The 21,937-nt window shown below is 46.4% G+C and overlaps 1 protein-coding gene across 11 annotated transcripts in view; it reads left to right on the top strand.

Annotated features, from left to right (window-relative positions):
• Tenm2 (teneurin transmembrane protein 2) overlaps positions 1–21,937 on the top strand; it is a 1,251,952-nt gene that overhangs the window by 1,186,920 nt on the left and 43,095 nt on the right. For 8 of the 11 annotated variants that reach the window (XM_026780485.1, XM_026780489.1, XM_026780488.1 and 5 more), the window contains 7 exons: positions 240–359; positions 3,782–4,043; positions 4,802–5,069; positions 8,963–9,106; positions 9,594–9,843; positions 18,231–18,251; positions 21,276–21,508. In XM_026780485.1, coding sequence (XP_026636286.1) covers positions 240–359; positions 3,782–4,043; positions 4,802–5,069; positions 8,963–9,106; positions 9,594–9,843; positions 18,231–18,251; positions 21,276–21,508 — 1,298 coding nt within the window. The remainder of the gene's footprint in view (positions 1–239; positions 360–3,781; positions 4,044–4,801; positions 5,070–8,962; positions 9,107–9,593; positions 9,844–18,230; positions 18,252–21,275; positions 21,509–21,937) is intronic. The other 3 variants (XM_026780490.1, XM_026780487.1, XM_026780486.1) reach the window with 2 other exon arrangements.

Genomic DNA, 21,937 nt, shown 5'->3' with positions numbered 1-21,937 from the left:
CCCGAGGCTGTCCCGCCCCAAAAGGCGGGGTCTCTCTACACATCCCCTTTTGCCCACACCTCCCTATGAGGTATGGCTGTGTGCAGCTAACATTTAACATTGATGTTCTTCTCCCAGTTTAAGTATCAGGCAAGAATAAGGAAGCAGCCGCAGCAGGGAAGAGGAATACAGCGAGTCTCTTCTCTCTGTTTTTCTACGTGTGTCTAATGCACCCATGTTTGTTTGTTTTTTTCTCTCAGCCTGGTTTCTCTGATCCGAGGCCAAGTAGTGACCACAGATGGGACTCCCTTGGTTGGTGTGAATGTGTCTTTTGTCAAATACCCAAAATACGGCTACACCATCACTCGCCAGGATGGCACGTAAGTAGCCTTGTGGGACCCGTACCTACCCAGAACCAAGTGTGCATGCAAAAAGAATGATAGTATCATTGCCTTCGAACCAAGTAGTTGCTTCGAATACACTGGAAAAGACACTTCCCCAGACTTCTGCGGAGGATCCTCCCAAAGACATGCCATACTGTGGGTGTGACATTCTAACCAGAAAACAAACAGAAAAGTCAGCGCTCCAAGGTGGCTGGCAGCCATCACCCTCCTGTCTCCATGTCAGGTAACTGCTGCTCCTTGTGTACCAGGGGTGGATAGGATTCTAGAAAAAGAAAGGGAAGGTAGCTTTTAGAAGCTAACTCCTATTTTAAATCAAAGGCAGTGCAGGGTGACAGGAATCCACACGACAGTGTCCTGCGGCGTTCCCCTCTGCTTTCATCTGCGGCTTTAAGAGTTGTGTTATTTTCGCTACAGTTTTGAGGGGGTGGGCTGTAATCAGAGAAGTCTAATTAAGTACATTTAGCAGTCACCCTGCTGTGTGAAGGAGGCGACCTTCCCCTATTATCTTCTGATTGGGAACGCGCACCCGTTCAGTCCCCACCAAGATGAAAGCTCTATGGCTTCCTTAATCCATCGGGCATGAAGTCAAAAGTTACAGAAAAAGAAAAGACATCCACAGAAACAGGGAAACACCCATTCTGGACTGAACACACACACACACATACACACACACACACACACACCATGTTCTCTTCCAGAGATAGACGCTGTCACTGTAAAACTAATGCAAGATTTCCTGTAAAAATCAACTCTGGAGAATCATGACTGCTTCATAGAAAAGACCCGATTCTTCTGTTTCTCTGAGAAAGAGTCTAGCCTTCTTTTCAACGTTTTAATATATTCATGAAGCGAGTTTTTTAAAAAAAATGACCATTGCACAGCTGCCCACCCTACACTGTTCCCTACATTGAAGCTCTCAACCCCTCCATGAAGATGTCCCTGGCCATCCCAATAAACCCACCATGGGATGCCATCAAGCTGAGCAACACAGATCTCTGCAGCGTGACCCTGCCAGTAGCATGGCCCACAGGGAACTGGGGCTCACTGCTGCTGCCTTGAATTGCAAGAGGCCGTTGTACTGTCCAGGAAATGATCACAATTCAAAAGCCGCTGACTGCTGAATATGTCCTGTTTCCATGCCATTGAAAACGTGCAAAGTAGTAAGTCAAATCACTCCCAGTGTGAGGCCATCTGCAGTCACTGGATGTCTAGTGTCTCACACATGCACACTGTGACCAAATTCTTTGGAAGCACTAGGATAGCAAGTGTGCCCTAGGCAGAGGGCCTTTGGCCCTTTCCACCCTTAGAAACTAGCCTTTTGTTTTTGTTTTTGCTTTTTTAATGCTTCTAATATCTAGCCCAGCCTGGCCTCACATTTGTGATGATTAGGTTAGGGTTAGCATTAATCGTGTGCATGTACCACTATACCTGGCTTGAACCCAGCCTTCTTCCTTGGTTTTTGCTTCTTTATTTGAGGAACTTCTATTTGTTTGCTTGCTTGTTTTGGATGTAAACTTCTGTGGTCCTGGAGATCAACGCCAGCCTTCACGCATGCTCAGCAAAGCATTCTGCCACTGAACTACGTATCTCTAGCCCCTTCGGTTGCTTTTATTTTTGTGTGTGTTTTTGCTTTTGAGGCAGCGTCTTGATGAATGGCCAAAACTAGCCTTGAACTCACCACAGTCCTCCTACCTCTGCCTTCCTGGGGCTAGAATTACAAGTGTGAGCCAGAATTGAAGTGTTGACATAGCTGGGCTGGTTCATTAAGAATTCTGTTCGACAACATACAAAATCATTCCTGGGACTCTTGGTCCTTTCTGTCCCTTTCTTCTCCTCCCCCACTCAGGCACTTCCTGACTAATTACAGCTCAAATCTACCTCCCACATCACCTCTCCGGCCTCCTATACCCCAGCTCTTTAGCTTTCTCAGGCTGCAAGACCACGACAGTATCAAGGTGCGTTTGTGATCCCCCTGGAAATTGCACAGCCTTAGAGAATGTGGTATGGACCAGAGACTTTTATGTTGACTCCTGCTTTGTTTTGTTTTTCAAGAAAGGAATCTTCTGTGTAATAGCTCAAGCTGTCCTGGAACTCACTCTGTAGACCAGGCTGGCCTCGAAATCACAGAGATCCACCTGCCTCTGCCTCCCGAGTGCTGGGACTAAAGGTGTGCGCCGCCACCACCTGGCTTCATGTTCATTCTTTTATGCCAATAGGAACAGCTAGGGACAGTATTGTTTTCAGCTGGTTGATGTTGGTGGTGCTTTAGACAGGAACTCACTGTGTAGCCCAGGCTTGCCCATAACTAGGGATACTCCTCCCCCAGCTTGCCAACTACCAAGATGGCAGGTGTGCTTCAAAACTTCTGGCTTCCTTCTCTATCAAGTGCAAAACAGTCCCCAACGTCAATAAGAGTCGGCAAACACATACCCAAATTAGCTGCAGGGTGAACTGTTGTTCTCTCCACGTTCCAATATGCACCTCAATATTCCTGTGTACCCTATTCGTTCGTTGTATATCTACTAAAAATCAGCAGACATGGAACCAAAGTAGGGTGAAACAGATGGTGCGGATGTTTACAGTCAGGGTACCCTCCCTGGTCAGCACACCCTCACTGGGATGTTAGCACGATACAAGCAGCAGCGATTCCAGAGTAAACAAAGACAGAAGCACTGCAGCCCCCACACACTTGAGAGTCCAGTGGAGTGCATCTTAAAGTTGGGGCACAGCGCTTCACAAGCTACTTCGGCTTTGCCTTGCAGGCAGCTCCCTCCCCCCCATCTAGCTCTTGAGAAACAAGCAGGAATGTGACTGAAGAAGCACTGCCCACATTTCCAAGAGCATAGCAGATTTGGTTGGCAACATGTGCTCATGGGCCTGCCCATGCCCTCTGACTGTGACCACACTGCTGCTATGCATGTCCCTCAGCCTTAGCACTGGATGCTTGATGCCAGGATCACGTAGCATTTCCTGCAAAGTGCAAGATAGTGAGTCACTTAGGTTCTGCTGCCTGCCTGGCTCCTGTGGCCTTGGCTCAGTTCTGTCCTTGTGGCAGGAACATAGACAGCCATGGAGGACACATAAGCAAATGTGTGCCAATCACACTGAATTACCAGTCCCCAAAACAGGTGGTAGGCCGGCTCTAGCTTACCCCTACCCTGATCTCATCAGCCCATTTCATTCTCTGTCACCCTGTCCTGGTCAGTCCTATCATTCCCACGTGATAGGTGAATGGTGGGTGAATCTGATTGGCTCAAAGCCAGCTGGTAGCTTGCCTAGAGCCTCATAACCAGTAAGTTGCAACCAGACCCATCTACCTACCAAGCTCTGTCCCTCCCACAGCTCTTAAGCAAGGAGGCTGAAGGTGAGTCTAAATTGCCCTATTGACCTGTCTCCAGGTTTGATCTGATTGCCAACGGGGGTGCAGCGTTGACTCTGCACTTTGAACGGGCACCTTTCATGAGCCAAGAGCGCACAGTGTGGCTGCCGTGGAACAGCTTTTATGCCATGGACACTCTGGTCATGAAGACTGAGGAGAACTCCATCCCCAGCTGTGACCTCAGTGGCTTTGTCCGGCCTGATCCGATCATCATCTCTTCCCCTCTGTCCACCTTCTTCAGCGCTTCCCCTGCAGCGAACCCCATTGTGCCCGAGACCCAGGTAAGGGCAGGTGCCATACTTCCCAAACCAAGCCCGATTGTCCAGCTTTCTCCCACCATCTCTGTCTCCCCAAGTGTACCAGAAACTAATATTAAAAGGGAGAAAAAAAAAGAATAGGAGAAATGTAGAATTTATAGCCATTGTAGGTGACAGTTTGAATCCCTCCCGGACATTCTGAATGTTTGCAGATAGCCACTCAAGACTTTGGCAGCCATGAGAGCTTTTAATAAGATAAAAACAACATGCATATGTGCAACCCACCTACAAATTACTTTTTATTCCTGTTAGTCACAGAGATACATGATAAGAGCTGCTGTAATGATCTACATCGGCATTACGACAGAGGGCATATTACATTACTGCCTCCCTGTTGCTTTATTCCAATTGTCAGTGAAAGTTGCAGGTTCATATAATTACAGCCTCTCGTGGCCTCCTTGCATGCAGCTAGCAATAAAGCCTGCTGTTCTTATTTACATCTTTGCCAACAGTGTGGGTTTTTTTTTATAAGAGAAACGCAACAGTGACCAAGAATAATTATTAATCCAAAAATCATAACCTCAGTCCCCAGCCCCATGGTATAGGATGAAGTTTGGGTTGGTTTTCTTGTCTTCAGTCTCAGCTCTGAAAAGTGGTCCATGCAGCCACAGAAGGTGTGATGCCTCAGCGCGGGAGGCAGCTCACAGTGGCGCTGGCTTGGAAACAGCTCACCCGCAAGGGTGTGTTGGACACAGTAGACCAACCACATGTTTGCCCTCCAGGTTCTTCACGAAGAACTCGAGCTCCCAGGTTCCAATGTCAAGCTCCGTTATCTCAGCTCCCGAACCGCCGGGTACAAGTCGCTGTTGAAGATCACTATGACCCAGTCTACAGTGCCCTTGAACCTCATCAGGGTGCACCTGATGGTGGCTGTAGAAGGACATCTCTTCCAGAAGTCATTCCAGGCTTCTCCCAACCTGGCCTACACATTCATCTGGGACAAGACTGATGCCTATGGCCAAAGGGTATATGGGCTCTCCGATGCTGTTGGTATGTATTGGTCTCAACCACTTTTCCTTCTTGGTTTTTGTTGTGTTTCTATATATTCCGAGCTCTCTTCTAGTAAAGAAAGAAAGACACAGTGGTCAGTAAGACAGACAAGATCTCTCTTCCAGGGCACTTACATTCCAGTGGAGGACGAAGATAAGAGAGATTGACTGCATAAGGAAACATGAAGCCATGTTAAGTGCTAGTACTAAAGAAAATAAAAATAAACTGCACCAACTGCGTGAAGGGGCAGCCATGGGTAAACAGTCATGGAATCTCCTCATTAAAGTAGTGTTTAGTTGAAGACTTGAATGGCCAACAGGAGCCATGTGAGAATCAGAAAAAGGGTACTCCAGACAGAGAGAATGGTTGGGAGAACCAATGGCCAGAATGCAGTGGTCAAAGCAGATGAATGTCCAGAGGTAGGCAGGGGCTGGTTCGTGATCCAGAAAGCACACTTGCAAATGGGTACTAAACCTATCTTAAAAATAAGGAATTGGGGATTCAGGAGATCTGAGGGCCACACTGTGTGTTTCCAGGCTTTGCCCTGGAGCTGTTTACCCTCAGGAACGGCAGACCTCAGAGAACGGCCCTTCAGTTGTGAGAGTTGGAGCAGTAGGTTGGCATCTGCTAGCTTCTTCCTATTTGTAGAAAGCTGGCTGGTGATTTGGATCTAGCATCTTGTATCCTCTCTATCCTCCTACTTGTGATTCTCAAGGACTGTGAACAACATGACCAAAGAAAGAGGCCAGAAAATTCAGAAATGTTCACTGGGAGTGGCAGTCTTTATCAGGTGGTAGTCACTCTGTGCAGAGAGCCTAGTGACAAATCCTTCAGTAACCACTTGATGGCCCAAGCAGACCTCCTCACAAACATCATGGTACAGCTCAGGGGTAGGACAGGTAAAGTTCCCAATGACAATGCATCCAGCAGGTTCCAAGTACTCAGGAAATGCCCCAGCAGTCAGGCGGCTTCATCAATTCATTATATCAGTAACTCAAGCAGCAGAGTCACTGGAGTGCCTAGAGCATGTCATCTCAAACACTGGCTACTAAAGAGTCTCCTAGCTGGTTTAGCCCATCTTGACTCAATAGCCAATACCACAAAGTAGATATGACACTCCACTCTCGTACTCTCTAGCTCCTGTCATCAGCTCATGCTGAATCCTGTTTCTCCAAACTCAAACCCATTCCCCTCCATCATATATTTTTCTAAAGTTCCAGAAATCACATCATTTCATCTGGAATATGTCAACATATGTGTCTAAAAAACACTTAGAAACCACAGTTTCTTAGTATCGCCAAACAACCCACCGCTGTTGGGTCTATCCATTGGTGGCCAGCTGTGGTCATACACAACTGTGATCCCAGCACTCAGGTATCTGAGATAGGATCACTAGTCTGAGGCTAGACTGAACAACACTGGGCAAGTCCCTGTCTCAAAAGAAAGACAGAGAAAAAAGGAAGGTAGGAAAGAAAAAGAAAGAAATTTCAATTGTCTCCTTAATATTGTAAAATATTAATACTTCAGTTGCTTGAAACAATATCCTAATAATGGTTGTTTTCTCTTAAATTTTGTAAAAAGAAATTTTTAATTGGGGCCAGCAAGATAGGTCAGCAGTAAGGGCCTGAGTTTAAGCCCTGAAACCCACAGGGTGGAAGGAAAAAAGCCAGCTCCTAACAGTTGTCTTCTTCCCTCTACACGAGCATTGTAGCACAAAACATACACACACATACCCATTTACAGACATAAGCTAACAGATTTTTAAAATGCAAAAATAATTTTCATCTCACTTTCTATGTCTCTCCTTAAATTAAGTTGACTTGCTATTGCTTCTCTCTTTCATCTTATAATTTAATCATTGAAGAAATTGGGTTGTTTGCCCATAAAATCTCTAGTCAGATCTGCTGGCTAGTGTGTATTGGTGGTTGTGTAACCCCCTGCAGACAGGTAGTTGGACTTTGAGTCTTCCTCTGGCCCAGGTTTGGTTGGGCAGGACAACCTAAGGGGGGCATTGTGCGGTTCTACCAGGAAAAACCCAGTGAGGCTGGTTGTCTCTTAAGATTTAGCAGTGTGATCTTTATATATTTAAGGTCACCAAGGATTACAGAATGATATTTTAAGTCTGTCACTGAGTCTTCAACTATGAGCTAGAATACTTTCATACAGAGGTGGCTTCTCATTAACAACTTGGCTATTTGGGCTCCAGTTCACACAGGAAGAAAGGACAAGTACGTGCTTCTTTCCCTTATTTACTGGTTCCCAGCATAATGAGTTGGCTTATCCTCCAAGGGTAGCAAATGAATGTTTTCTTAAATACCACTATGAACTCGCACACTGAAATATATCTCGTGTATTTCAACGCATTGAAGTCATTACGCTTGTTAATGGTCAGAGAGTCCAGTGTGTGGTCATTAGGAGTCTCTTCAAGCTGACTCCCAAATTCTTTGACATGACCCTCAGAGATGACGATTCCTTCTTCATTTGCTATCTGCCACGGTCTCGATGTGTTCATTTCTTGTTCCCCGATTGTCAACAAACCCTGAAACTTTGCCGGGAGAAGCAGTGTATCAAGACCACAAGGTGGACACGGGCACTGAGTCACTACCAAGTTGGTCATGATTGGCAGTTTGAAAGGACAAGCTTTGAAGTGGTGGGGTTGCCTGAGTAGGCTCTGTTTGTTGCTGTTCTGAGGCAAAAACGTATCCTTCATTCATATCGGCACTTGCATATCTCAGGATTTTTCAAAAGCTGTAGAAAATCCCCATTGGTGACACACGTAGTTAAGAGTTTAATGTTCTAGGAACAGCTATATAACAATGCCTCTGATTTTTAGAGCAGTCTTCCAATTAAAGACATATGGCACCTCAGCATCTGGTCTCAGCTCTCCCGCCGAACCACTCTAAGAAGCCAAGACCTCGCTCACTGCATGTACAAACGGGGAATGCATGAGGCGCAAGGCTGCAATCACGGGGCAATGCACCTCTCTCCTTTCCCTCTTCTCTGTGACAAGTGCATGATTTTTACAAACAAGGTTTCAGGGTCTGAAACTCATTGGCACCCATTGTGACTAGCAGGCTGCCCTCTATGGGTGCCAGGCTTTCCTGGTATTTTCTAAACCCTGAGTACAGTCACCCCTTGGTATCCAAAGAGGATTGCTTCCACAATCCCCTTGATTACCAACCTCTCTGTGAATGCTCAGGTCCCTTGCATGGGACGGCACAGCATTTTGTCTTTAACCTGTACATATCTTCCCATATTCTTTTAATCACCTTTGGATAAGTTTTATAATGTGTTTTGTTTAGGGGGTGATAACACAGAAAAACGCTTGTCTGTGTTCAGTTCAGATGCAGTATATTTTTCCACATTGTTTCAGTCTATACGACATCAGTTGAATTTCTAGGTACAAAAGCTGCAGACACTGAAGGTCGGCAGGCCAGCTTTCTTACACAAGCTGCTGCCCCCAAACCTCCTTATCAAGGAACTTCCTTACTTTCTAAGGCCTTCTCCTAAAGAGCAACATAACAAATGCATCCCAGGAACAGCAGGCTGACAGAAACTGCCTCCCATCCTCCCATCAATGTCTAAGGAGACTTGTTCAGGGCTAGGTTTTGAAATGATGCTTCTCCCACTTCCATGCCTCTGAGGTCATTTTGAAGATCAACATGTTCATCAGGAAAGTCTTCCTGTGATTTCTGCATGAAGTTTCAAAGCTGAATTCAACTCAAAGTCTAGATTTCATGGAATGAAGTCACAGAGTCAAAGCTGCCAGCCACCTCTTGAAGTTTGGGAAACAAATATCGCTGCTAATGTGTGGTTCTCATTCTTGCTAAGGATCTCTGGAGCACTCAGTCACTTCCTGTCTCCCACTTTGTCCCCAACCCTTTGTGTTACAGTGTCTGTCGGGTTCGAATATGAGACCTGCCCCAGCCTCATCCTATGGGAGAAAAGAACAGCCCTGCTTCAGGGATTTGAGCTGGACCCTTCCAACCTGGGCGGCTGGTCCCTGGACAAGCACCACATCCTCAATGTGAAAAGTGGTAAGTTGGGAACTAGGGACAGTGCCTAGCGGGCAATGCTTGCCTTCCGTGCGTGAGTCCTGGGTTCCATCCCTGGCACAATAAAACATTTATGAATAAATTGATTCATTGGTTTAGTCTCTCTAGTGTTGACATTTAAATAGTAGCCCTTGGCTTGGGCATTTATTTAAAATCAAATGCCCCCCCACCCAGATTCATAGATCTTTCTCATTTTTCCCCCTTTAAAAGTCAATCTCAATAAATCAGCCTTATTGTACCTCATCATTCCTTTCCTGTTATCCCTCCAGATAGTATCATACCCACATCATAGCTTCGGGAGTGGACCTCCCATTTCGGCTCTCTGCATCGGGAGGAAATGGGAAAGCTCCCCCAAAAGGAGAGGTTCCCCATTTTTCTCCCTGTCACTTCCCACCCACTCAGTAGGTCAATCCACTTACTCCCCCCAACAGGGTGTCGTAACCCCCTCCACTCTGCCTCCCTCCCCCAGGAATACTACACAAAGGCACGGGGGAGAACCAGTTCCTGACCCAGCAGCCTGCCATCATCACAAGCATCATGGGCAACGGTCGCCGCAGAAGCATCTCCTGTCCCAGCTGCAACGGCCTTGCCGAAGGCAACAAATTGTTGGCCCCTGTGGCCCTGGCTGTGGGGATCGACGGGAGCCTCTTCGTTGGCGACTTCAATTACATCCGGCGTATCTTCCCTTCTCGAAATGTGACCAGTATCCTGGAGTTACGGTAAATGGCCACACAAGAAAACTTCTGCTCTCTAGATCCCCCTTGTGCACGGGTTTCTCTGGGTGGGTGGAAGGTGGTTGAATTTGGGGTTCTCAGAGTGGGAAACGGTTTGATTATCTATAAAATGCCAGCCGCACATTTGATACGATTGTCAGAAACTCAACTACAAACAAGAGAAACAAAAGAGTCCCCAGCCCAGAAAGGAGCCAAGTGTCTTTCATTTTTTAGAAAGCCCAGTAGCTGCCTCTGGCACACATCAAAGTGTGAGGACCACTGATGCTCAGCTCCTAATTCACAAGGTTTTGCTGAGCACCTCTGGGTGCTGCCCCCAGTAAGCCCTCCAGATCTTTCTGTACTTTTTGGGATGCAGTGTGGCACAGCGGCATCTGGCCTAACAAGATCATTTCTCGCCATCCTGGAAGATTCCTCCTGGCCATTGCTTGCTACTAAGTCTGAAGACTAGATTCCAAACCCTCAACCAGAGGAAGCTATATACAGAGAGGGAGAAAGATGGAAATGAGGAAGTGAGGGGAGGGAAATAGCTAATACATGTCTGATAAATGTATACTATGCCCTCAGGTAGTGTTTGTGAGCCAATAGGGAACTTCCATTATGTCATGTGGAAAATGAAAAAATAATGAATGAAAGTCATTCATGAAAGTCATGAATGCTTTAAGGAAAATCTTACAGGGCAAGACATAGGGAGCTTGGTGAATGGGGGGGGAGGGCTACAAAACACAACATAGTCAGAAAAAAACCCTCCTACTGATAGTACTTTAGCTGGGCCGTGAATGATGACATCAGCCATAGGACATCTGGGGGAAAGCATTCCAAGCATGGGGAAGTTACACAAAAGATCTATTTTCAGCCAGTAACCTGGCTAATTGGAGAAACCCATAGGAGTCCAATGGGATTGGGGGCTGATGAGCCCAAAAGAGCATCTTCGCAGGAACTAGAGGAGAAAGGAAGGGATATGTGCTTTGGATTGACAAGTGTCTGTTTGCATGTGGACGAGCAAAAACCGCATTTCGTTTGCGATGGGTAGCCACTAGAGGCAGAAGTAGAGGCGGATGTAGTTGATGTATGATCTGAGTGGCCTTTTGAAAAGATGACTCCGGCTAGCCTGTGGGAAAAGGACTGTAGGGATGCAGGGGTGGAGGCAAGAAAATTCACAGAGGCTGTGTCAGTGGTCCAGGATTTGGGTCATGGTGATTTGGTAGTGCTGACAGGATGTGCCAATGTCCCAGTGGAGATGTATCTTCCAGTTAAACCTGATGGGTGATGTGAAAGGCATGAAGAGGGAGAGAGGAGGAAAGAAAAGAAGAGGGAGAAGAAAAGAAGTGACGTGCAGGGAAGAAAGAGAGCCCTAGGATTTGGGCCTGAGCCACCAAGTGACTGGTGGTACTGTGGAAGCACCCTCAGCTACCATGTCAAAGCATACCACTGGCCATGCTTGCACTGAAAGTCTATGTCCACTCAACCTGCATCAGTGTGAGCCAAAGGCCTGACAGCAAACCTGAGCAGGAGGGACTTTGGCTCCAGGTTTCAGAGCACTCTGTCTACATTGGCAGAAAGGGGATGGCAGAGAAGTTCACACCATGGCAGACAGGAAACCAAGCAGAACCAGGACAGGAGAGATCAGGACAAGATAGCCTTCAAGCACATGCTCCAGGAACCTGCATCCTTCAACCAGACCACACCTTCTGCAATGCCACTACCTCCCTGTAGTCTAGTCTTTTTTTTTTTTTTAATCCATCAATGGATTAAGCATTAGGTCAGAGTCCTCATGACCTAATCATCTCTGGAAACACCTTCAGGACACACTGAGAGGCATGCTTCACTAAGCTCTTAGGTTCTTCTCAGTCCAATCAAGTTGGCAATCAGTGTCCTCACGGTCCCTGCTGGGAAAAACGTCAGTGACCTGGCCACCAGCTGTTATCATTAGATCTTCTTAGGAGTCAGAACTCTGCCAGGCACCGTAAGGGGTAAAACGTATAAGTGGCAGGGTGGGGGGAGGCACAGTGGTTCCACCCTGAGATAACCACAGCCCCCTTTTCCACAGGATGTTTACTGAGTGTTAGCGTTAGGCACACAATACATACCTCTGAGGGGACAGGAGAGATGGAATGTGGGCTCAAGAAATAACCTGCTGAGGGTAGAGGGGGGCAACTGGAGAAGAAAATGTACTTCCAGCTGAGCTGAAGAGTCAAAGAAACCATTACAGAGCCAGAGTGCAAGGCCATGAAGTCCAAGCAGAGGAGAAATATGTAGTACAGGAGTGGAGAGCGAGCAAGCAAGAGGCACAATGACACTCCCCACTTTCTCCAGCTCTCCCCCAGGGAAGTCTCCTTCCTGAGATCGGTTCATTGTTGTTGTTGTTATTGTTGTTGTTGTTTGTCTTAGTTAGACCCTCTATGGCAGCCATGAGACACCATGACCCAAAAGCAAGCTGGGGAGGAAAGGATTTATTTGGCTTACACCTCCACAGCACTAAAGGAAGTCAGGACAGGAACTCAAACAGGGTAAGATCCTGGAGGCAGGAGCTGAGGCAGAAGCAATGGAGCGGGGCCGCTTACTGACTTGCTCAGCCTGCTTTCTTATAGAATTCAGGACCACCAACCTAGGATGGTACCATCCAGAAAGGGCCCTCCACCACCAATCCTCCATTAATGGAATTCCTTTCTGTTAGGGCTCTTCCTGCTCAAAGCCAAATCAGTGCTGACCTGGTTGGTACATTGCCACCTCCAGCTCTTAATACATGCTGCTTGCTCAACTCAACATATCCATTTGACCTAGGCAACCACTTCCTGTCTGTTAGTTCTGTTCTGAAGGTTCCTTCTTCCCAGAAATTCTCCCCCTCCTCTGAGAATGGAACATTTTGGGTTTCCATTGGCACTGACACTACTTCCTACCTTGCTGGGTTATTTATGTATGGCTCTTCAGGCATGGGTGTGTGTACTTCTATAGAGTAGACACCTTGGTCATCTCCACCCTGTCGAGTCTAGAGCAGTATCCAGCCAGTACTAGGTACTCAAGATGGGTACATGAACTCAACAGCCAGTCCCTCCCCTCTTGTCAGACCCGGCCTTTGATTCCATAACTCTCAAACTGTAGAGACCACAAGACCAGTGGTAAAACTAACCGCCCAATCAAAGAAAAGCATACCATGCCTATGTGATAACAACTGAGGGCAGCTTGAAGGCTATCATTCCCAATTTCCCTCGATAGCTGTGTAATTTTTTCCCCTTTTTTTGCCCTTTTTTTTTAACTGTCTTCAAACTTGTTCTTGCTTTCATCAGGCAGGAACCCGGAGCCGATTAGAAGTTAAGCTTTTACAAGAATGCTGCCTTGAGTCTTCCTTTCTTCCCACTACGTGCCTGAAAACAAAGGGCTGTCAATCCCTCTCTTCAAAACAGTCTCCCGCAGAGGGGGGAGGGGGAGGGAGACTGTCTTGCCTGTGTCTTTTCTCCATTGTGGCTTGGCAGCTGAGCGATTCCATTTTGGAGTCGGCACCCAGCCCTACCTTGCTCACCCACCCCAGCGCCCCGCCTCCCAATCAAGTCCCTATTGAAGTTTTACCACAACTGTCCCTAAGCTTGCCTCTATTTTTGCCTATATGAAACACTCCAGCCGGAGATTCCCATAGTCCGGTAATGTCTGATGCTGGAAAGAGTACGATGGCTATCAGCTGTGTGCTCTAATTCAACACCGTCACGACACCCACTTCCTGAAGAGCCCAACATCCCACCTGTAGGAGATGTTTTCCCATCCTGTAATTATCACCCTCTCCACCTTGTCCATGGAAAACCTGACCGCTCTGGCGCAGATAAATTCATCCGTCACTAACATCTTAGGGTGAATTTCTCTCAAAGATAAATCCTCCACTCTCCAATTTGAAAGCATCTTAAGAAGTAGACCCCACAGCATGACTGTAGTGATGAGGCGAGCAGGCCTGCTTTTCGTCCCGCCCGGCTTCTGCACGGCTAGCACCCAAAATAACAACACACAAACTGTATTCATTTAAACACTGCCTGGCCCATTATTTCAGCCTCTTATTGGCTAATTCTCACATCTTGATTAACCCATTTCTATTAATGTGTATAGCACCACAAAGTGGTGGCTTACCGGGAAAGATTCTAACAGAGAATCATGGTGTCTGCCTCACTTCCCTTCTTCCCAGCATTCTGTTCTGTTTAACTCTGCCTACCTAATTTTCTGTCCTATCAAAGGTCCAAGGCAGTTTATTAACCAATGAAAATAACACATAGACAGCTAACCCTCCTCCAACAGCATGACAGTCAGGGCCGGGGCAGTATCTCTCTAATGTCTCTTGGTGTGGCCCCTTTTGATAGACATAAGGCTGTCATACCTCTTCTAATGTTTGAAATTCTTTTCCATTTTCCAAACAAAAGTAATGCTGTTGCATGTGGTTTGGTTTTTTTTGGGGGGGGAGTGTCTGAAAAGATCACCCTCCAGGCAGACATTGTTTCTGTGTTTTCCGTGGAGAGGGGTGGAGGGGACAGGCATGGCAGACTGCCCTAGAACAGATATTCAGGGTAGGGAATTGTCCAGCTTCTATGTGTTAATACTGGAGGAGGCAGAGATGTGGACAAAGTAGGAACCTGGGAAAGAGGGCAAAAGCACCAGACACTGGAAGTCCAAAGAATCCCAAAAGACAAGCTTGACCTGAGAGTTAAACAAGCAGCCATCCCACCGAGTGTGAGGGCGGACAGTGTGACTGCATCTGGACCCACTGAGAGTGAGAACACACAGTGTGACTACAGCCAATGGGGCCCACTGAGCATGAGGACTCACAGGGTGCCAGGTTCCCTCCTTCAGCTTTGAAGATGTTAAGAAAGTAAAGCAAACAAAACCCTTAACCCAGAACAGTAATAACTACCATGTCTCCAAACAATATCCGCTCCCCCTTGGCTCTGTTTTCAAAGCCCTTTGACCAAGGACAGATCTAAGCTGAAAGCTGATACAATTTTAGGAGGTCCCTCTTAAAAAGAAGAAAAGCTAATTATAAATCAAAAATGAAAACTGAGTGCCAGTGAGGTGTGTAGGGAGATAGAAGTGCTCGCTGCGCTGCCCAAGACCAACGACCTGAGTTCATTCCCCAGAACCCACAGTGGATAGAATCAACTCCAAACGGTATCCTTTGACCCCCTACACAAACATTCTGTAGTGTGCGCATGCCTGTACTTATGCACAGACACACAGCACACACATACACAGACAATAATCATGAAAATGATTAATAATAATAAACTTAATTAAGAGAAAGAAAACCACCCCCAGTATTACCTGGACCATCTTAATCTCGTCTAGACTTCAGGTCTAGTTAGTACTGGGATGAGAGGAAATGAAAGATGAAACAATATTATTTAAGATGAGAAAAAGAAAAAGAAAGGGCAAGTCTTTTAAAAGCCTCGGGTCACGGGCGTCACCAAGCACAAATGACTTGACACTTTATACAAGTTGACTCCTACTCCACCTCCGTGTGCCTGACTTTTCCCCATACCCCTTTGATTATCTTCTGATAGTTTTGTTGTTGTTTTCATTTGTTTTGTCTTGGGATTTTTGTTGTTGTTTGGGGCTTTCAAAACAGGGTCTCATAGCCCAGGCTGGCCTTGAACTGGCTGCTATTTAGCCCAGGATGGCCAGGAACTCCTGCTCCTTCTGTCTCTACTTCCCAAGTACCACTGCACTCGGCTATCTGATTATTTTTTAATGTGACAGTTATTTTCCGATTTTTTTTGTTATCTATAAAATGAACAGACACATTAACTCTTTCCTCCCATATAACCAATCAGAATTGGTTATAGAATATGGATAAAGTTTAAAAAAACAACTTGTTGCCATATTCACAATTGGTTGTTAATAACACAAAGTTGTGAGAGTTATAAAACTTGGAGAAACCTCTATCAGGTTTCCTCTGTAATATTTCTGGGCATTTCACATTTTCTTGTAATGTTCTTTGAACTGATGTTCATTAATCATTGTGTCACCAACGTACACATAACCATGAAGGATGAATTCTGCAGTGGCTCTCACATGCCCTACAAAGATGCTACATGAATCAACACGGTAGAGCAGAAGCATTCCCAAGAGCCATTCTTACGACAGGATGGCTGGCAATAATTTAGCCAGATGCTGAAGGAGCTGTAACCACCTAACCGCATCCCGCTAGAACTCAACTAAATGGATCCCAAATTAATATCTCTGTACTTAGAACAGAAACAATAAAGCCAGGCCCAACCCAACTCCACTCTACTTGAACGGGAAAAGGGTGGGAGAACGCGAAGGTCCACAGCCCTCCCAACTGTCTGCAGTTTCAGACTTCTGAACAGAGCATAGGGCTACGCAGCTTGTCCATGGCCAAGAGAAGCAACCTCCTTCCAGATTCCCTGCACTGGAAGACTTACTTCCCCAGCCCTTCCTCTCTCTGAAGTATCAGCAATGCAGAGATGTGTAAGTCTCATCCTGTCCTCAAAGATGTGGAGAAGATCAGCATACACACATAAATCACAAGACAGGGTGGTGACAGCTCTGGGAGGTAGGCTGGGGAGCCTGGGGGAGCCCCTGCAGTCTTTGCAGAGGACACAGGCTGCCGAGACTCTGGAGTGTGAAATGCTAATACATCTCAGTTTCTTAAATTGGAGACATCTCTTTTCCCTCAAAAGGTGTGCCTGAAGGGTCTGTGTGTCTCTGTCGTTGAAGGTGTGCAAATTCTAAGCCTGTCCCCCTCAGAAGTAGGGCATCTGTACTCTTTGTCAGGGACTAACTGAAGGGTGATGTTATTTTGACTAGTTTCCTGCCCTGGACTGGGAAAACCATGACCTCATCCTTTATCCAAAGCTCATATCCATAGGATCTGCCAAACTCCATACCTTCCTAGGCCTTGGTCCCCTCCCCTCCGGTCCTCTCCCCCTAACACTGATATAGCAATCACCTGAAAGCAGATGTTCTTAGAAAAGAAGTAGGTCAGGACTGCAGACCCAAATCCCATCCAGTCTTCTCGCAAAATCTTGAGTTTAAAAAAAAAAATGGGATTGATATTGCAATAATTAAGAGGCAAATGTGTCTACCACTGGTGGCAGATAGCATTTCACTTTCATTAAGCAATATAAAATAGACGCGAGAATTCCCGGCTGCCACCCTGACACACCAGGCTTTACAGACTGAATCTTAAATTGCACTATGTCAGTCAGAGCTTAGGAGTTATCAGCATCATTTAATTAACTTTTTTTTTTGGAAAAACTAACATGTTAGACTAAAATATAAAAATGTAATCTCTGTGTAAACCTTCCTCTAATGATGGCCCCCGGCAGAGGCCTGAGCTGCACCTCAGAATCGGGGCACACACCTCTCTCTGTCCTGTCCCCAAGCCTCCTTTCTCAGCTGGAAGGAAAGTGAATCCAGGGCTCCTACTACCTGGCCCTAGAAGCCTAGGAATTGGGAGTGGATTTCCTTCCTTGGGGCACTTACATCTCTTCTTCTCTAATGCTACATTCCAGCCACTTTCCTGCTGAAATTGAAATGTCTTTTTGTTCTTGGAGGGGGAAAAAAAAAAGCAACAAACTTTTTTTTTCCTAACTCTCCTAAACGGTGTGCTAACTGGAGTCTCCATCTCCAACATCAAGAGGATAGTATTGCCTGTGAATTTTATGAATGGCAAAATATTGGCTGCTACAGTGAGAAAGAATGAATACGGGTTGTGAGGTGTGATGCTCGTGCAAGTGAATGGGGGAAGGAGCAAGGAAGCCTGGAGCGGGGCGAGGGGGGTAGAAACTGGTCTGGAGAGTGAAAAGCCTTTGCCAGGCTGCAGCTGATATGAGCCAGGGTTCTCTCTTTTCGGTGGTCCTGACTCTACCCTTGATACACCAGTAGCTGTCAACAACACAAGTGTCACTATGCTCCTTCCACACCCAGGACAGACATCACAAATCAATCACAGAGTTCTTGCCAGCTGAGCTTGAAACTGGCTTCAGAATCCTTCTACCACCACGTTCACAGAAGTCCTTTCTAGTCAGCAGGTATTGCCCCTGAGAGTCAACCCATCTGCCATCACTGCATCAGCCAGAAGTTCTGTCTCCCCTGTTGCCCCCCGTGTCCCATGACAGCCCTCTTGCCTGTCAGAAAAGCGAAGCATTTCCCAGTGGCCAGGAGGACTCTACATTCAGGGATTCTTCCCAAGTAATTGAGCCAGGAACTGTCAGTTAGAAAAGAATTTAAAAAAAAAAAAGAAAGAAAGAAAAAGATTGCTTTGTGGGGAGGAGGGTTCCATTATACAAGAAACAAACAAAAAAATGTTATGTTTGCATTATCATCAATTCCTCAGCTAACTGTTTGTTCTTTTTTCCTCCTGTTTTCTTTCTATAAAGAAATAAAGAGTTTAAACATAGGTAAGATGAAGCACTCTTTCCCATATAATTTGCTATGGTTTGTTTGTTCCTTGTGTTCAATTTCTTGTTTTGTGCTTTTTGTGTAATGTTGTATATTTTTATGTACCAAATGCAGTAACTTTTTTACGTGCTAATTGTGTGTTGTGGATATGATAAGCTTTTGCAATTATGAAATGCAGTCGAAAAGCTGACAGTAATTAGGATTTCTGGGAGATGCGAGAGCAAGATAACAAACCCTCGGTGAACCTCTGTCCCGGCTGCTCCGTGTGGTCCATAATTGGGCTAAACAGTGGAGGCAAACTTCAGGCTTTTGTAAATGCTGGACTGGGTTCACAAAAGCTTTAATGAACTGGAAACGGGTCAAAAACTCATTTTCAACTCATTAATGATTTTCCCCTAGATATGTGGTCATTTAAACACCACACACACACACACACACACACACACACGTTAATTACCAATCTGCGGGTCAGAATAAATCCAACAGTTAGGTACATGGAGAATTGTTATAAAGTTAAATCCCCCTTGAGGAGTAGTACAACAGGTGTAGACCAAGTGCTTTTTGTCACTGTGCTGACTCAAGATGATTTAAGAACACAACGGTAGAATTCACACGTCGAATACACAACACGTATGTGTGTGCATGCAAGTGAGCACTGCAGAGACACGGATGCAGCATGAGTATTCTAACAGAAAAGATGTTCTTTCGTGCTTTTGGGGAGAAGAGCAATTTATTGATGGGATGAACGCTGTCTCCAGTCCATGAAACAGCGGCCATGAAGCCTTTTGTGACAATGGGTCAGATAGGACAAAGAATAGAAACATCACCCGGTATCATCGTTCTCTAAGGAATGCGCATTTTTAGGGAAGGAAAAGAAAAGTTCCACCTTTGTAATCTTGAAAACCCCCAAATTGACTTGTGATAGACACCCCAATGCAGCAAAAAAAAATTTCAAAGAGTAGAAATGTGCCCCAAAGACTCCCCCTTCCTGGAAACCCACAGACCAACCATGTTTGCTCCTCACCACAGCCACCATTATGGAGCATGGCTTTCCATTGTTCCTGGACTGCTCTGAGGATCATGGCTAGAGGATGGGCTACCAGAAGAATGGTCTCCCCCAGCAACAGCTAACCCCACCTGTCGGCTCCTATGCCAGAAATCTGGAAAGGCCTCTTCAGATCAGGCTCCCTAGAAAGTCCAGAATTAATTATCTTCCTCAGACATAGGCACAGATGTGCAGGGCCTTCATCTTCCCGAGGATCTTGCCAGCTACTGTTCGCTCAGTGAGAGGGTGCAGCGTCTAATTAAAAAATGGCATGGATTTTTCCCTTTCTGCCCTAATTTGTTTTGCATATATGGATATTCTCGAATGACTTGGCCAAGAAGTGAGGAGGGCGGAAAACAAAGGGAGAGGGAAGGGAGAGAAAAGAACCCAAAGTAGCCCACTCTCTGAAAAGACCTTGACTTCCAGTTCAATTAGCAGTCTTAATAGCAACCCGAAGAGAAGCAGGAACTAAAGATGGCCTCGACACACAAATAGTTCCTAAAAATAGCTTCCCGTCTCTTTTTTTTTTTTATTAAAATCAGGCAAGAACCCAAATGATAGTGTTTTAATTAGTAATTTACCAGTTAATGTCCACAGGACAAATACACCTGACACCGACCGTCATATATTCACCTTCCACTCACCTCTTCCAGCCCCTCTCCTCCCATCGTCCCAGAATATAATCGAAAATATCAAGACAAAAAAGGCCTGCCCTCATTCTAGGTACATGGAACCCATGCCCTGGGCCAGAAAGAAGTACCTCCCCCTACCCCCAGGAGAGGAGGGGTTTGAATAATCAGCATTGGAGTTGTGGGAGCACCCATTCTGGTCCCAGACAGCATGAGGAGCAGACACAAGGGGAGAGCTATAGACCTTTGAGCTGGAAGGACCATTAGCAAAGATCAGACTTGGTTTTGTCATTTCCCAAGTAAGAAAGCCAGTGCTCACTGTTGCCCAAAGGCTCATCTGAGGTCCCCAGCTGGGTTTGAGTCATGTGTTTCCTGTAGTCCTGAGCCAGTTCTCCAAGTCGGGCTCCATTCTGGTCAGCCTCACAAAGGACACTGAGAGGCACAGTGCAGGAAACAGGCAGGTCCCGAGGTCCCACAGCCCCCTGATCACTAGCAGCCAGGGAGGCTCAGGACTTGCCTCAGTATTAATCCAGCACCCGACAGCTGCACCGTCTCCTTTGGTAACCGAGATGCTGGACAGTGGTTTGCGCAGGATGAGGCACAAATGTTGGACACGATAGCAAGATAGCTGCACTTGGCTGTGAATAGCAGCTTCATTGGCATAGACACTAGGGGACAGTCAGCTCCAAGGCCAAGGACTGGAGATGGCTCTGGGGAACTGGTCATCACAAGCTTAGAAAACTCCAGGTTAGCCGGGCGGTGGTGGCGCACGCCTTTAATCCCAGCACTCGGGAGGCAGAGGCTGTGAGTTTGAAGCCAGCCTGGTCTACAAGAGCTAGTTCCAGGACAGGAACCAAAAGCCACAGAGAAACCCTGTCTCGAAAATCCAAAAAAAGAAAAGAAAACTCCAGGTTGCTCCAGCATCCATGACCTCGGAGGTCTTGTTGGAGGCATAGATGAAAAAGAGAATGTTATCTCAGAGGGATTGGGTTCCAAAATCCCATGAGATAACACTCGAAGCCAGTGGGAAATATAGGAAGCTGGCATTGGGTGACTATCCTTGCTCACTAAACCAGGACTGGAGTGGGGTCTTTTGTGCCAGTTAAATGAAGCAATAGTCTGTTAGTTCGAACGGAATCTTCAAATCCCGAAACAGCATGATAAACATAAGATTAATTATAAGTACCTGGGAGCCATAATGTCTTGAAATGTAACTCAGGGTGTCACTAATTCACTAAAATGGAAATACACTAGGGAAAGTAAGAGGCTCGCTAGGATTTTTGTCACCGCCGACCCAACAGGCCAGCTGCATAGTCCCTTCTTCTTTTCTCTTTGTGCTTCTCCTAAAGCAACAGCCCAGGACACAAGTACTACTTGGCTGTGGACCCTGTGACCGGCTCGCTCTATGTTTCTGACACCAACAGTCGCAGAATCTACCGAGTGAAGTCTCTAAGCGGAGCCAAAGACCTGGCTGGGAATTCAGAGGTGGTGGCAGGGACTGGTGAACAGTGTCTACCCTTTGATGAAGCCCGCTGTGGGGATGGAGGGAAAGCTGTGGACGCCACCCTGATGAGCCCTCGAGGTAAGGACCACAGAAGGAGACCCCCTCCGCCCCACAGGGAGCCTGCTGCAAGCTGAGGGCATCCTTGTCATCTAAAACACTCGTTTTTCCTAAAAACGTTTACTGCAAGGCTCCTGGGTCTGTGTGGGTGCTTTTAAGCTAATTTATTAAAGTAAACTTTACTTCCCATAGATACACTACTTATGGAAATATAGTCGTCTGCACCTGGAGACCTCTGGCTGCAGCCAGTCACAGAGAACCAAGAGACAGTGTTAACTCCATCAGCCAGAGTGCCTGCCATAAGAGGCCACCAGGAGCTTCCACTATGCCAGACTTTGATGTTAGACACCAGTGTATCCAAAGTCTGAGGCACAGCATCATGGTGTCATGTTGTCACTACCCAAAGAAACTGTAGAAGTTAAGAATTAGGGCAGAGGAGTGGCGGGGGGG

Source organism: Microtus ochrogaster, chromosome 7 (assembly GCF_000317375.1).
Source record: "Microtus ochrogaster isolate Prairie Vole_2 chromosome 7, MicOch1.0, whole genome shotgun sequence".
Classification (NCBI taxonomy): Eukaryota; Metazoa; Chordata; class Mammalia; order Rodentia; family Cricetidae; genus Microtus; species Microtus ochrogaster.
Note: the sequence above shows the minus strand (reverse complement) of the source record. Positions and strands in the feature narration are given on the sequence as shown.